We start from the raw sequence: 15,246 nt of genomic DNA, 5'->3' as shown, positions 1-15,246 counted from the left end.
GGTCACATCACAGTGGAGTCAGCTGTCTTAACCGTGGCTTGTGTACTGCAAACACATATTCATCACTGTGTCTGTCACACGACTCTGTTCCCCTTTCAGGCTCTGTCTTTACATTTATTTTGAAAGATGAAGCTCGTGATTATGGTAAGGGGCGTTACATTTCCGACGAGTGCTTGCAGTGTTCGGCCAATCACAATGCACTGGGTCAGCTGGCCAATCAGAGCAGACTGCGCTTGTCGTAAGACAAGCGACTTTGTAGAAAACGAAGCGTTTGAGAGAGGTGGGGCATAGAGGACCTGTTTTTGAACATTAAAGCATGTCTACATATTCTGTTACACCAAATACACAAAATAATGATATTTTAAAAAGCATCATATGACCCCTTTAATACAATGGAAATGTATTTCAAAGTCTAGGCAAGGTCTGCAGTAGAATTACATCATCTCTAAGCAGGCACTTGTTGGGAGGCGAGAAAAACGGTCACCTCCTCTGGAGAAGTGAACTTCTTGGGGCAAAAATCGTGTAGTGTATTCCAGCCTTTATATTTTAAAAGTAGTGCAGTGTATTCCAGCCTTTACTGTTGAGAGATAAGTGCTTACTGGTGGGTGCCATCGTGCTCTACTTCTTGGAAATTATGAAAACAAACAATGATAGGTTGGTGACGGCGGCCTTGACGGCTTTGGAGCGAAGGAGCAATGGGCTCTTTCCAATTTCAATTTGCCCGCCTTTGTGTCCAAGTTGAGGTGTTTTCCGGAATCCATTTTTCGAAGAACTTGAGCACATTAGAATCTCCAGTATCCTCAGGTAAGCCAGTAATACGTACATTGTGTCTTTTTCCACAATTCTCCAAGGGCTAAATTTACTAACAGCTTGCACCAGTGAAAACCCTCTTTTGGCGTTAAAACTGTATTATCAGGATTTTCTAAAGACACGCAGTGAAGAATTAGTGCTGAAAAGGCGTGGACACATATTTTTGCACCTGACCTTATTGAATATACATTTGTAGGAGTTTTCCTTTCAGACGCAAAATTTATGGGAGGAGAGTATTAAAATGAATCGCGCAACGTGATTTACTAACGTTTGCGCTCGTCAAATTACTGGTATTAGCGCCATTAACGCCCCAAAAAAGCACGTCTTAAACTATTTTGCACCTGTGTCATAAGTAGATCACCCACACCTGATGAGCATTGGCTCTGCTTATTTGCGACTATGCTAATTTGTGCTGCGCTTGGTATATTGCGTTAGTCCATATGTAAATGAGATGTTGCATCTGTGTTCTTTAATTTACGCGTTGTCAGTAAATCACCCGCGGAAATTTCCACACCGATCAGAGCTGTTTTGAAATTTGCCCTGTTTAGAAAATCTGTCCCGAAGTCGTCTACCTTTTCCGTGAAATCTCGTATTCGTTTTTCCATGTCCTGAATCTTGGTTTCCTTGGCACTGCAAGTAGTTTCAGTCACTTCAATTCTGTACAAAGCTTTGAATTTTAGATGATTGGTTATATATTGCTTCGAGAACCGTTGAGATCTTAACGTCAATCACTGCCACTATATCCTCCGCTATGCTCTTCATAGCTTGTATAAGGTTAGGGTCAGTGACAGGATTGTTAGCATGGTCATCAGCAATCATTTTTGTGGCCTCTCCATCAGGGATTAACTGGGTTCGTTGGAGTGTTTTTCTTAGTACTTCTCAGCCAAAAAACAGAAGATTTAGTAAAATAATTGTTCAAATTAAGCTTAAAATAATTGCTAAAACGAAGCTTGCCACTGAGCCACTCCTCTGATTAAATGATGCAGAAACTTTTATAGATAACTGAGACTAGCCAGCTCGCAAAAAACGTCACATCCTTTTTAATAAAATGTGATTTATTCCCTTGCTGGCAAAGCTGAATTTTCAGCATCATTACTCCAGTCTTCAGTGTCACATGGTCCTTCAGAAATCCTTCATTATCTGCTGCTCAAAAACATTATTATCAGTGTTTAAAACTCTTGTGCCGTGATCTTATTGCCTTCCAACGTTTTGAACAAAACTATTTAAATATGGCCCAGACTGCATTTAATACGGCTTCACTTCAAATAGAGATAAACATGGTTTGTTCCGACCACAGTGTTTTATGTGGTGGAATAATGGATGCAGAGAGCATGAAACCACTGTAATTCAATTTTGTACAATCAACTATTTTGGTGCTGTGTTGGGTTGCCACTTGATTGTCCAATGTGAAAATTGGCTCCAGAACCAATTTCTTAGAAGTCAGTGAAATGTTGTTGACTTGGTGTTGGGAACATGCTTATGATGCCTTAAAATTCTGTCTAGGTAGGCTGCTTGTTAGATTTTGGAACAGAACTTCAGTGTACAGTATATAGCAAGTACATAACCATAACAAGATTGCATGTGTGTTTTTTTTTTTTACCTGTAGCATTATCTTCACACAGATTCCCGTCATCTGAGTACGTAGCCATAGTGGAGGATTTTAGGGCTTACCTGTTCATTCTCAAACACATAAATTGCAGAGTCCAGACAGCCACTCTTTCAGAGTGAGAGCCCATAAAATTTAACAAGTATCAATTGTCAAGTGTGCGGAGTCTCTTTCTACAGTGCGAGAGGCGCTGAAAGACACCAGAGGCTCAGGCAGGTGAGGGGAGTAGAGCTGCGGGACAATAGGAAGGTCTGTACCCAGGTCAGATAAAAAGTGCCATCGTTCCCTTTGATGATTATCTATTACCCCAGAATGATGTGAGCGGGACCTGCCAGCTTTTCAGCAGCAGTGTAGGTTTACGGTCTACAGATCCCTGTGTCTCAGCTCAGTTACAGCTCTGTGTCTGTGCTGCTACAGGCCCCTGGCTTCAGAATTCCTGCAGGACAGACGATTTTACTGAAACAGACATGTAAAAAAAAACAGCGTTGGGAAAGCTGCTTTGAAATGTGCTACCCGTAATGTGAAGTACAGTCAACAAAAACATGAAAGCTTTTTAATGGTAATGTATCTTTTTAAATGCACTACCATTCAAAAGTTTGGGGTCAGAAAAATGTTTTCAATGTTTTTTGAAATAATTTATTTGGGGGGGGGGGGAACCATTAGAACAGTATTTTGAAATATTATTGCAATTTAAATTAACACATTTTATTGTTTAAAAAACTATTTTTATTATATTTTAAAATGTAATTGATATACATTTATGACATATTTTTTTTACTATCAATGTTGAAAACAGCTGTGTTACTTTTAGGATCCTTTAATTAATAGAAAGTTCAAAAGAACAGCATTTATTTGAATTATTAGAAATCGTTTGTAACATAAAATGTCTTTATTGTCACTTTTCATTAATTTAATGCACTCTTGCTGAAATAAAGTAATAATCGTTTTAAAAATAAATCTTGCTGACCCCAAACTTTTGAATGCTAGTGCAGTCAACACAGATATTATCTTTGTATTTATAATGAGAGCAGTATTTATCTGCCAATAACTGAGGATGTACATTTAGATGACAACATTAAACTGAAGAGAGAAATTTGTTGAACGCAAGTAACGAAACTAGAAATGTCATAATTTGTATTATTAAGTAAGTCAAAAGCTAGCAGCATTTACATATTTTGTTAAATAAAAGACAACATAATAAGTTTGAATGAATTTCTGAATCATGAAAATGAATTATTATATCACTAGAATGAATCATTTACTCACTGAAATGAATCACTGAATCCCTAAAATGAATTGTCGAATCACTAAAATGAATCAGACTATCAAAAGATACTTAAGCGAGAGACATTTTAAGATTATTGTTTCTTTTTGCTTGCCAGTGAGTGACTTTGCAAAATGAGGCATTGCTACCTCAACACTGCAGTTTAGGAGTTGGTTTGTAATTGCATGATTAGGACATTTAAAGCTTTGACATCAAATATGTATTTAAAGCATGCACTTGTATGTTCTTCTTTTAACATCTTAATTTTTAGTTGAGAGGTTTTCAGGCTTTTAGGTCTGCAACTATGAGATATTCTGACGTTATCCAGTTACAATTTCTGATACATATACAGATGACAGAGTTTTGGGCCACGTTCAAAATCTCATCACGTTGTGTCTTATCCATCAAACCGAAACCACCACAAACCGAACAAGTAATCTCTGTAAATGCCATGAAACCCAAAAACAGCTGGTCTGCAGCTAAAACCTATTCACTAAACGCGTTGCTTTTGCTTTGCCTGTCCAGTGGCAAGGTGATGTTGACTGTTTTTATTGATTATAGACAGGCGATTTGATTTAAATGAAAATGTTTTTTATTAAAATGGCACTGTTAAATGTCAACAATCATATGAACTAATTCCCAGAATTTCCTCTGTGTCAGTGGAAAAGCGAACGATGTTCCAAAGACGGGTTTTTTGCAAGACATTCGGGTCTCATTCACTCCAGCCTCTTTCAAGTTTTTCATTCTATTAGTGGTTAAAATGGCCGGTCAGACAAGTCATGGATATGCTTTCAGTATCTTCACTAATCCATCACAACACCCTTATACAAAACAGGCCTCATTTTCGGTGCTTTGAGTGGTTTCTTCCCCAGGACCATTCGCTGACATCAAACAAAGGATTCCATGTTTACGTTCCCCATGCGAATGCTGGAGAGGCACATTGTTTCAAAGTCTTGGACAATGTTTATCATTTTTCGATCTGTTCGTCTGATCTAATGCGCCCTTCTGGAAAATATCTACCCAAGTTACCAAAGTCTATTAAAACTGAGACACCACATATGTATCACATGACATGAGAGATGTTTTCATTACACAGTCTCGGGTTTGTCTCGTTCCTGACTTTTTTTTCCCTTGAACTCTATTCAGTGTGCTGCACTCTATCCAAGGTGTAAAGATGCACATGGCCCGGGTTGCTCGCGATTGGTGAGATTACTAACAGGCTTGCTCTGACCGGTGCAGTTGGGCCTTTACCACATGTGGCATTCGTGATTTGCTGCTATGTTTTCCTTGCCTTTACCTTAGAATCCTTATTGAATTTTATCATGTTTGCCTAATCGTGTTGCCAGATACTTATCTTCAGTTAGTATTCCCTAAAGCTAGCTCTTCAGCAGTATTACCCTGAAAACACGGAGCAGTACACTGGAGTCGCTGTAACGTAAGCACGATCGTCCAACACATATAAAGCTTTTGTTACCCCAGTGAATTTGGGAGGGGAGCTAATGCTTTTACAGTTATGTGAAAACAATCAGCTCTTTCACATGACGTAGTACTGGGGCCTCCTTTGCTTATATACAGTACTCTATAATTTGGTTATTGTGTACTGAAATTGGATCACGTCAGGGTTTGGACCCTTATAAAATATAACACATTGTCTCTTGTAAAAGGAATTCTGGGAACAGACTCAATGTTTCTGTCAGTATTACAGTATGTGAGTGAACAACGTATGTGGAATTTCAAATGGTAAATGAGGAGAGTTTGATACATTTTAGCTGCATCGTCTGCCCATATTCTTTCAAATGTGTTGATTTGTTTTTGAAGTGTATTCAGTTATCAGTATTGAAGGCTTGTTAGCTGTAAAGTCATCAAAGTAGTTTTTGAAAATAAGTCTGTTATGTTCACCCAGGCTGCATTAAAAAAACAGTAATAAGGTGACATATGTTTGAGTCTATTTTAGGATGTAATTTATTCCTGTGATGGCAAAGCTGAATTTTCAGCAGCCGTTACTCCAGTCTACAGCGTCACATGATCCTTCCAAAATCAACCGTTGCCGTTTTGTACATTTTAATGTTTTTTTTTTACTCTTTCCTGCAGTCACGATTATGTCAGAGGGTCCATAACCATCTATATCATCAACCTGCATCGTTCACGGAAAAAAATCAAGCTGGCCGGGACTTTACGAAATAAAACTGTTCACCAATACCTGTTACAGCCCTTCGGCACAGATGGACTTCACTCCATGTAAGTCAATAATCATCCATGACAGCGATTTACTGACAAAAGGAACATAAAATAATAATACAAAAACATGTGTGTGTGTACTGTGTATATTTATTATGTATATATAAAAACACACACATACAGTATATATTTTTCACATTGTACCACATATTTAAAAAAATATTTGCATGTATTTACATGTATATATTTATAATCATATAATTTATATTATATATAAATATATTTAATATAGGAACATAACATATTTTTCTTAAATAATTACATGCATGTGTGTGCATTTATATATACATACTAAATATACACAACACTCACACATATATTATGTACACAAAAACTTATTTTGGATGCGATAAATCGTTGCCCAACACTTAATATATTATATTATATTATATTAATAGTATTACTACATAATAATATTAGGAATGTAATATATTGAGAATTATATCAAATATGGTATTACTATATTATATTATTGTACTATACAAAATTGTGTTATGTTAAATTATATTAACTTATTATTAGTTACCTCAGCTTTTTTTAAGAATGTGGTTTATGCTTCTGTTCTCGGTTTACTATAATAATCAACGTGGAGTGTTGTTGCTTTACTAAACATATTAACTCAGACGGAACAGATAAATCTGGTGCTCTATAACTGTCTACACACACACAGTGCTAACTGTTTTCTGACTAAATATTCAACTCTTCCATAAATGGGGATCCCGTTTCGCCAACACTAACCTAATCATGGAAAGGGCAAAAGAGAGACCTGGGTCATAAAAACATGGCCTGTTCATCCCCTCAAACTCTTAAATGGGATTTGAGGATTATCTTGTTGGCGCTCGCTTACTTGATAAAGCCAAAGTACAGCTGAAACAAACACGTCTACGTTCTCAACATCTATCTTGACCCTTATGGACATTTTCTTTTTGAATTCTTCTGGCTGAAGCTCTTCTGAATGTGTTTTCAGTTATTGTGTTCGATGTTTTCTATCACATAAATGCTTCATACGGTGCCAAGTAGATTCTCCGCTAATGTATTTAAAATACAACATTTCGTTGGTCTTGACAGGTTATTTCTAACGACTTGTTCAACCAAAAAGACATTAGTCATGAATGAGAACGTTCACAAATGTGATTACTTAACAAGCATACTCGCTGGCCACAGACACCCCATCTCGCTCTGATATGATTCACAGATTGTCTGTATTTTTACTCACACATCATATTTTTCACTCCAAGCCGACAAAAACACCAGAGAGTGTTCTGTTTTGAGTTTTCCACTTGAAATAATTTGAAACCAAGAACTAAACATCAAAACGTCCATTAAACATGGACAATCCAATTGATTTAGCCTAATAACATTGTCTCGGTTTATTGAAGCTCAATTCAAACTGAGTGTACAGTGAAATGCAGCTTCCTTCGGGGCAGATGTTGGCAATAGTTTTGTCAGCAGCTTTCAGCGTGAATTTCAACCAGTTTTTGCTCTCCTCTCGGTTTTTTCTTGTTTTCTTTTGAGGAATTGTGATCCAGAAGGCCACCTCAGTCTGAGCTTAACGTCTGTTATTGGGAGTTAAGCGTGATACTTTGAAAACATGATCGTGGGGTCGATCAGTGAAACAGAAACTCTTTGAATAAGTCTACACTTAAATCCCTCCGTCCCGCAACAGGAGAAAAAACTGAATGAAGGATAGAGAGGAATATTCAGAAGAAGCAGAGAGTAATTACCAGTTATATCACAGAGAGCAATCTATCATAGACCCGTATGAAAACAAACCCATAATCATGTGTGTTTTGATAGACCCATTCCCACGGTTAATAATCATAAACCATCCACTTGCCATGCTCCATAATACAGTATTTATAGAAATATGACTTCTTTTTGATTCCGAAGAAACTCGAAAGCCTGCAAATCTGTGGCCATTTTTAAATCAAATCTGTACTTTTTATTCACATTAAATGCAGTTATTAGGTTAATTAGTCTAGTCCTCCTGCCTAATATTGTGTCTGTGCAGTCAGAAATAGTGAAGCATGCGGCGTATTTGTGTCTTCAGAAATGCCCACCGTTCCATATGGGCTGAATCAGTGTGTTCCAGAGCAAACTCAGTGAGTAACATATACAGGCAGACTATAAAGTTACTCATGACACATTCCAATGCTTAACTCCTCTGTAACGCATATGCAGGGAAATTAACTGCTCATTTTGTGGGGTCACACTTAAACACTCTCAGACAGAGTTGCTCTTTTCAAGGATACATTTTGATCTGTCTTTGTCTGTTTTGAATCATATTTCTGTCATTTAAAATGGAAACAAAGAGAGAAAGGGGTATTCAGAGAGCTGGGTACACTTACCTGACATTTAACAATTTCTGTGTAAATGTGTATATATAATGTAACATGTACTGTATGTATAAAATAATTATTTGTAATTATTTTAGTTTTTTAAAGAAATTAATACTATGCATTAAATTGATTAAAAGTAACTGTGAAGGCGTTCACATTGTTACAAATTCTGTTCAGCTTTGATGTCCCAGGAATACATTTATTAAAAAATTTATTTAAAAAAGCAGTATTAAATTAATACTATAATGTAATATACAATATATGTTTATTTATTTATTAGTATATATATATATATATATATATTAGTGGTGGCAGAATTAGCTAGTTAACGCAGGCGATTAATTTTTTCAGTTCAACGTGTTAAAAATATTTAACGCAGGGGTGGGGCTAGGGTTGGCCACTCCACTCACAACTGCTGTTTCTGTCACTTTTTCTCTTGACAAGAAGTGCAGAACGGAAGACGTTTCAGACACGTGCTCCACTTAACTTCAGCGCCAGGCGTGAGTCAAGCGAGCGCGGAAACGGTACTGTGCTCGCAGCGCGTGCTCAAAACTCACGTTTGAATCGTCAGTGGCAAATTCTTTAAATATAAAAAACTTACTTACAGGCTGTGAGCCTGTGTCCTTGCAAAGTTGGAACTGCCCCACTTTATAGAAACAGCCTTTGTGCACAGACGTATTGTAGGCTACTCTGCAGGTTCGGGAAACAGTCCTCCATAAAATGTGCTGCACACATCTGAATATTTGGGTTGAACTGTTCTGGAACAGTGTTATAAATACAACTTAACCACTGATTTCTAGTTGTGTCCTCTTTTGGAAGGCCAAACAAAGTAGTTTCGCCTTCACAACGAAACACACAGTGTCACACACGGTGGGCTTTAGTAAGCGGAGGCCGGCGGGCTTGAGAACAACATGGCCGGCGGATTTGATGAAGTAGCAGCCGGCCGGCTTGCGGCAACCACATGGGTTGAACTGTTCTGGAACAGTGTTGTAAATACAACTTAACCACTGATTTCTAGTTGTGTCCTCTTTTGGAAGGCCAAACAAAGTCGTTTCGCCTTCACAACGAAACACACAGTGTCACACACGGTGGGCTTTAGTAAGCGGAGGCCGGCGGGCTTGAGAACAACGAGGCATGACGAAGCAGATATCGTCCTCTTTTGGAAGGCCAAACAAAGTAGTTTCGCTCCACGACATGGCGGCGGCAACAAAAATACTACAGGGAGAATAAAAGTTACGCCTTCTTTCTTTGCGTGAACATTTGGGCGGCGTTATGCAAATGTTCCCACATAGTGATGTAGACATGTGGGGGCGTGTTTAAACGAGGCGTTTTAGGAGGGTGCTGTCTTAACAAGTCTTAACTTTTACAAAGAATATCTCTTTGGGTTTGAGACTTTAGTCTTTGCAACTTTAGGGATCTTATCTATGCACGAACAGCTTGTAACACTCCAAAGAGAAAAGAAAATTTGAAATAGCATCATATGACCCCTTTAAAAGTATGCATGCATGTAATATATTTTATATGAGTCACATTTTAGAACATGTCTCTGAAAGGGTTTTCAAAACTGTCCTGGAACAGCCCAGCACTGTCTCACTCATCTAGCACACCCGATTTAACTCGTCAGCTCATTAATAGAGACTTTTGATAACTTCAATTTCAATTTCTGTATATTTCTGCTGAAGGACACAGGTAAATATGACATTTATTATAATGGGTTTGATTATAATCTAGTTCACTTGAATTAGAGGTTATTTTTTAAAGTCTAATAAATATTAAAATTGATAGCTCTCAATTATACTGTAATGTTGAATGGATATAGTCAATGGTTAAATATGGGGGGGGGGCAATTTTATAGAGAAATCAGTATTGGTATCATTGATACTGGCCTTCAGTCATAACAAAGATGTCATTAAACAAATATTTAAAAAATATATACTGTCTTTATGTTGTTTGTGCATTAATTTGAAGATTGAATTTGAAATTATTGCAATATAAAAGTATATTTAAAAACTTTAATGTTAGGTGAGATTAATCGCGATTAATTTCAGAAAATTAATTAGTTAATTTTTTTAATTTATTGACAGCGCTAATATATATATATATATATATATATATAAGAAATTAATACTAGGATGCAAACGTGACTAAAGACTGAAGGAATAATTAAAAATATATATATTTAAATAGAAACCAGTTAAGTTATAATAATATTCCACAAAATTATTGTTTTACTGTATTTTTGATCAAATAAATTTTATAACTTGTGTAGGCCTATATATAATACTAAATTATACGTTAAATATCATTTTTATTTATTTAATGTACAGAGATATTCGTTTTTTTCCAGACTAAGCTTTTTTAAACATTCTAAAGGCTTCCTCTTCATTTACATTATCACAGAAAATCATTATTTTTAGTACTTTGTCTACTGTTCTAAATAGTAATATTTAGAAAAGGAGAGCACATTTTTAAATGCTTAAATTATGTAAAGTGTTATCTTCCCCAAAAAATCAGTGCATCTACATACTGTAGGAACAGCTCTACCGTTACCTGATTTTCTTTTTTAGGCCTTAAAAGCGGTTTAATGTAGAAGCTGACCTGAACATTATCTTTTAAATCTAACTTCAGAGCTGGAACCTCTCAAACCAGAGCTACTGTGTGATCACGGCTGATGTTTGTGATCTCTCTGTGCCTTGAAGGGTTTGTCTTTTCAGGTCTTTTCATTTCTCAAACACATACCTACATCTGTAGCCAGAGGTCGTTAGACCTCCAGAACTATCTGGAGACTTTAATTCAATCTGAATTCTATCCAGAGGAAATGCTGATCTTCCTCTGCAGAAGCCCTGAGCGAAACACCGCTGACTGTGTTCTTACATACTTCTGTCTGCTTTGAACTCCTGAGCATAAATCCTCCCTGGGGGTAAAGCTGATTGGGAAGATCAACAATCTGAGCATCTGATGCGTGTAGTCACACTGCGCTTCAGAAGGGCTTCAGGCCCAAAGCAAACTCAGCTTCCTGATCATTTCAGTCTGTGGTACCATAAGATAAGATGAGGTGATGGGTCAGATCATCCAGATGTCTGCTGGAAGAGTAGAACTATAGGAAATGGTCAGGACGGCTTCTTTCTTTACAAAAGTCTCTCCAAACCAACAGTCAATGCAGGATTCCCCCCCCCCCTAAAAATATAAATGTTTAAACCTTCATCTGTTAGGAAACAGTGTTAACTTGTAATCAGACTCAAGTTAAAGGGATAATTCAAACGAAAAATTAAAATTCTGTCATCATTTACTCACCCTGTTGTTGTTCCAAGTTGTTCCAAACCTGCACGAGTTTCTTTCTTCTGTTGAACATAATAGAAGATATTTTGAAGACTGTTGGTATACCAAACAGTTGATGGTAGCCATTGTCTTCCTTAGAATTTTTTTCTATACTATGTCAATGGTTATGTGGACCACTTGAGACCAATGACATGGTAATATTGTTTTTAATTTTTTCTTACTCGGTTGTTGTATATGTCTTGATGGTAATAAAGATAACTATCCCTGGCTGTGCTCAGAATAGGACACTAACATATTACTCTTACTTTTTTTGTAGTAATAAGTATACTATGTACGGTATACAAATATCCAAATTACCTATTATATTTGCATATTGTACAGAATATTATGCCACAATGCAATGTGACCTTCCATTTCCCTAATAGAGTCACGGGAATCAATAAATTACATATAAAATAGTTGTTATTATGCATTATATTTAGCATTAAATATTTTTCAAAGAAAATTGTTTTAACAAAACAAAAACTTAACAGTCAGGTTATTTATTTATTTCATTTAAAAAACATCTTGATAGAAGTTAATACTTTTATTAAGCAAGAATACATTAAATTGATCAAAAGTAAATGTAAAGACATTTATAATGTTACAACAACAACAACAACAAAAAAATATCTGTTTCATATGTATGTTCTTTTGAACATTCTTTTAATCAAAGAATCCTGAATGGTTTCATGCTTCCCCCCCAAAAAATAAAAACAGCAGCACTGTTTTCTACATTGATAATAATAATAAATATGTCTTGAGCAGCAAATCAGCATATTAAAATGATTTCTGAAGGATCATGTGACACTGGGGACTGAAGTAATGATGCTGAAAGATTCAGCTTTACAGAAATAAATGACATTTTAAAAACTAATAAAATAGAAAACAGTTTAATACTTCTGTTGCCCTTTTTACAGGATTTTTTGATCAAATAAATGCAACCTTGGTGAGCAAGACATTTTTAAAAAATCATACAAATCCCAAACTTTTGTACAGTTGTGTGTGGCATCCAGCTGTTCCAAACGCTCTCAAATCGGGATGTTTGTGTTTTCTATAAGGTTGATAATGCAGCTGTAGCGCCCCCTAGCGCGGGATCAGAGAATGCACTGTAATTGGAGACTCCCTTTACACTTGGTGTAACTGGGTCCTAAAACTAGCTATTTTTATCTAAAATTATACTTGGACTGATATTTGATTTCAAATGAACTTGTTTATATATCTGAAAGCCCATTACAGTTCTCACATTGATATATTGATATAAAACAGTTTGCATGCTAACACTCGTCCCTTTGCTCCGCAGGTCTGTGCAGCTAAACGGAGAGCCCTTGCGTATGGTGGACAATGAGACGTTCCCTGAGCTGAAGCCACGGACACTCAGGGCCGGAAGAACGATAGCCATGCCACCTGTATCCATCGGCTTCTACGTCATCAAGAATATTAACGCCTACGCCTGCCGCAGATAACACACACACTGACCGACCTCAGACATCCTCGTGGCCTTCTCCTCTCTTTAAAAGCCCACAGAGACGTGGAAAAGACTCCTTGGTTCAAGCAAGGGTTGCACTGAATGCTTCCAACAACATTTCTCCTCTTTTTTTTAACCACAAGAAAAGCTTGACTTGTGGAAAGTGAATGTATTTTGGTCGCCCTTTTGTGGTTTTTTGTCGCTTTCGGTTGCAGGAGTGTAATGAAGTCTCACGGTGCCTCACGGAGAGCTTTGTAATCCGATGTTGAAGACCAGCGTAAGCTATGAACCCAGTGCCAATGTGCGGTTCAGATGCGGTATGACGATTATGAAGTAGATCGATCAGAATCGGACTGCAGTAATTTTGTGGGGAAATCTGTGCAATGGGTTTGAACATGGTAAAATGTGTTAAACAGATATGACAGCACTACATTCTCATTGGTAGCTAGAAGCATTCTCAGATTAGCCAAAATATTTGAATGATGAAAATGCACAGGACGCAAGCGACAGCCGTTTCAATTCTCCGGAGTTCTGTGGGTGCGGATTCTGTGTGGGCCTGTCTGTCAGCTTAATGTGATTTAGCCGAGTAGGACGTGTTCCTGGATCAACATCCTTGTTGGTTCTTAAACAACATTCCAGCTTGACAGCCAATCAGATTTTAGGGTTAGATTTAAGGGGCTTGAATATTGTTCTTTCAACCAATCATTTTAAAGGTAGGTTATGCTTAGGGTTGCAAGTCTTAGAACTATGATTGCTGTTTCAGGACCAAGAAAGGAGGTTAATCCTGCTAAATCACATTGTACAAATAACAGTTTGATCTGAATTACATCTCTCTTGTGTACTTTTTTGTATTCTGGGGTCTAAAGCCACTCAAAAGGCACAGGGCCAAATCTTGATCCGTAATCTTTCTTTTTCATCGCAGGACAGTAAATATAAACCTCCTATTTAAAGCCATCTTTATAACTTTTAACACTGACCCATGTCCTAAAAAACAGCTTGCATTCTTGGGTTCTCTGTCCCATGTTTTTTTTTTTTTTCAGTCGCTGCTTTATAATTTCAAACTGTACGACGATGAAGGTACTACGGAAAGATATAGAGATATTTACTAAAACGTCCTTATATTTTATTGCTGAATTAGAAAGGAATCACATAACACACAATCTTTATGCAATCTTTATCGGTTCTCTGAGAAATACTGCTTTATATTTATAATGTTTACATGCTTGATTTCCCATTGTAGCTCAGACTCTTTTGAAGCTGAAAGGAAAGAGTAGGGAGTTTTTGAAGGCACCGTTTTGCTTTATGAAGAACTGTGTATCATAAAGTTGTTGCAGAGCTCAGGAAATTAGCTTGTCCGTTAGCATCATGTCCAAAGCATTTTTATATATTTTTTCTATAACATTGTGAACCTGAGCTTAGTTTCTGCTATATTAACACTACCTTGCTCTGTGTTGATACTGGGTACCTGGAAGGTGTTAGACAATTAAGCCACACTTAAAATGTAATTACTTGTAGACATTATATCAGTTCCAGTGGTATTTATTTTTCAAGCAATACATTTCACAAAAATACATTTGTCAAGTCATTTAAAAAGTAATTGCAAAAATGGCAAAGACAAGTATCATACATTCTGAAAAAATACCATTTGGCTTGATATTTTGTCTTTTTTCAAATATTTTAAGTGTCGCCAAATTGTGCACATACTTTTAGGGCCACTATAAATCCCATGTACAGCGATTCATTTTTGCTGCTAGCTGCCTTAATTAAAATTAAGCATGATGAGTGACATGTTTTTGTATAGGTACAAACTTTTTTATATTAAATGTACATACAATTGGTTTTTGATTTAAACTGTGTGCTTCCTCGCTCTATAAATATTATTTATATAAATGTATATGTGTGGTTATGAGTGTGTGTGTGTGTGTGTGTGTATATAAAAACAGTTGACTTGTCCACATTGGCAGATAATTCTATTGTACTTTTTGTAAAACATACAGCAGAGACTGATTTTTAATGTTTAGCAATGAAACTGCCTTTTGAATTTCAAATGTATCGAGTTTGCTCACAGTATGCACATTTGTGTATCACAATGTTTTACATTGTATATTCTTTGGTCACTCATTCACAATGCAAAAAGATAGCGATTCAGCTTTCAAACGGTTTATATGAATTCTGTAAAAAAAAAAAATTAATTTCCCCCTCC

The 15,246-nt window shown here is 36.5% G+C and overlaps 1 protein-coding gene across 1 annotated transcript in view; it reads left to right on the top strand.

Annotated features, from left to right (window-relative positions):
- LOC107601035 (heparanase 2) overlaps positions 1-14,527 on the top strand; it is an 86,820-nt gene extending 72,293 nt beyond the window's left edge. The window contains exons 11-12 of the mRNA XM_016293047.1: positions 5,772-5,918; positions 12,879-14,527. Of these exons, the coding sequence (XP_016148533.1) occupies positions 5,772-5,918; positions 12,879-13,041 (310 nt within the window). The 3' untranslated portion in view covers positions 13,042-14,527. The remainder of the gene's footprint in view (positions 1-5,771; positions 5,919-12,878) is intronic.
- Positions 14,528-15,246: the final 719 nt, after the last annotated feature.

This window comes from Sinocyclocheilus grahami, unplaced genomic scaffold (genome assembly GCF_001515645.1).
Source record: "Sinocyclocheilus grahami isolate Dianchi unplaced genomic scaffold, SAMN03320097.WGS_v1.1 scaffold297.1, whole genome shotgun sequence".
NCBI lineage: Eukaryota > Metazoa > Chordata > Actinopteri > Cypriniformes > Cyprinidae > Sinocyclocheilus > Sinocyclocheilus grahami.
This window is presented reverse-complemented; position numbering and strand designations above follow the sequence as displayed.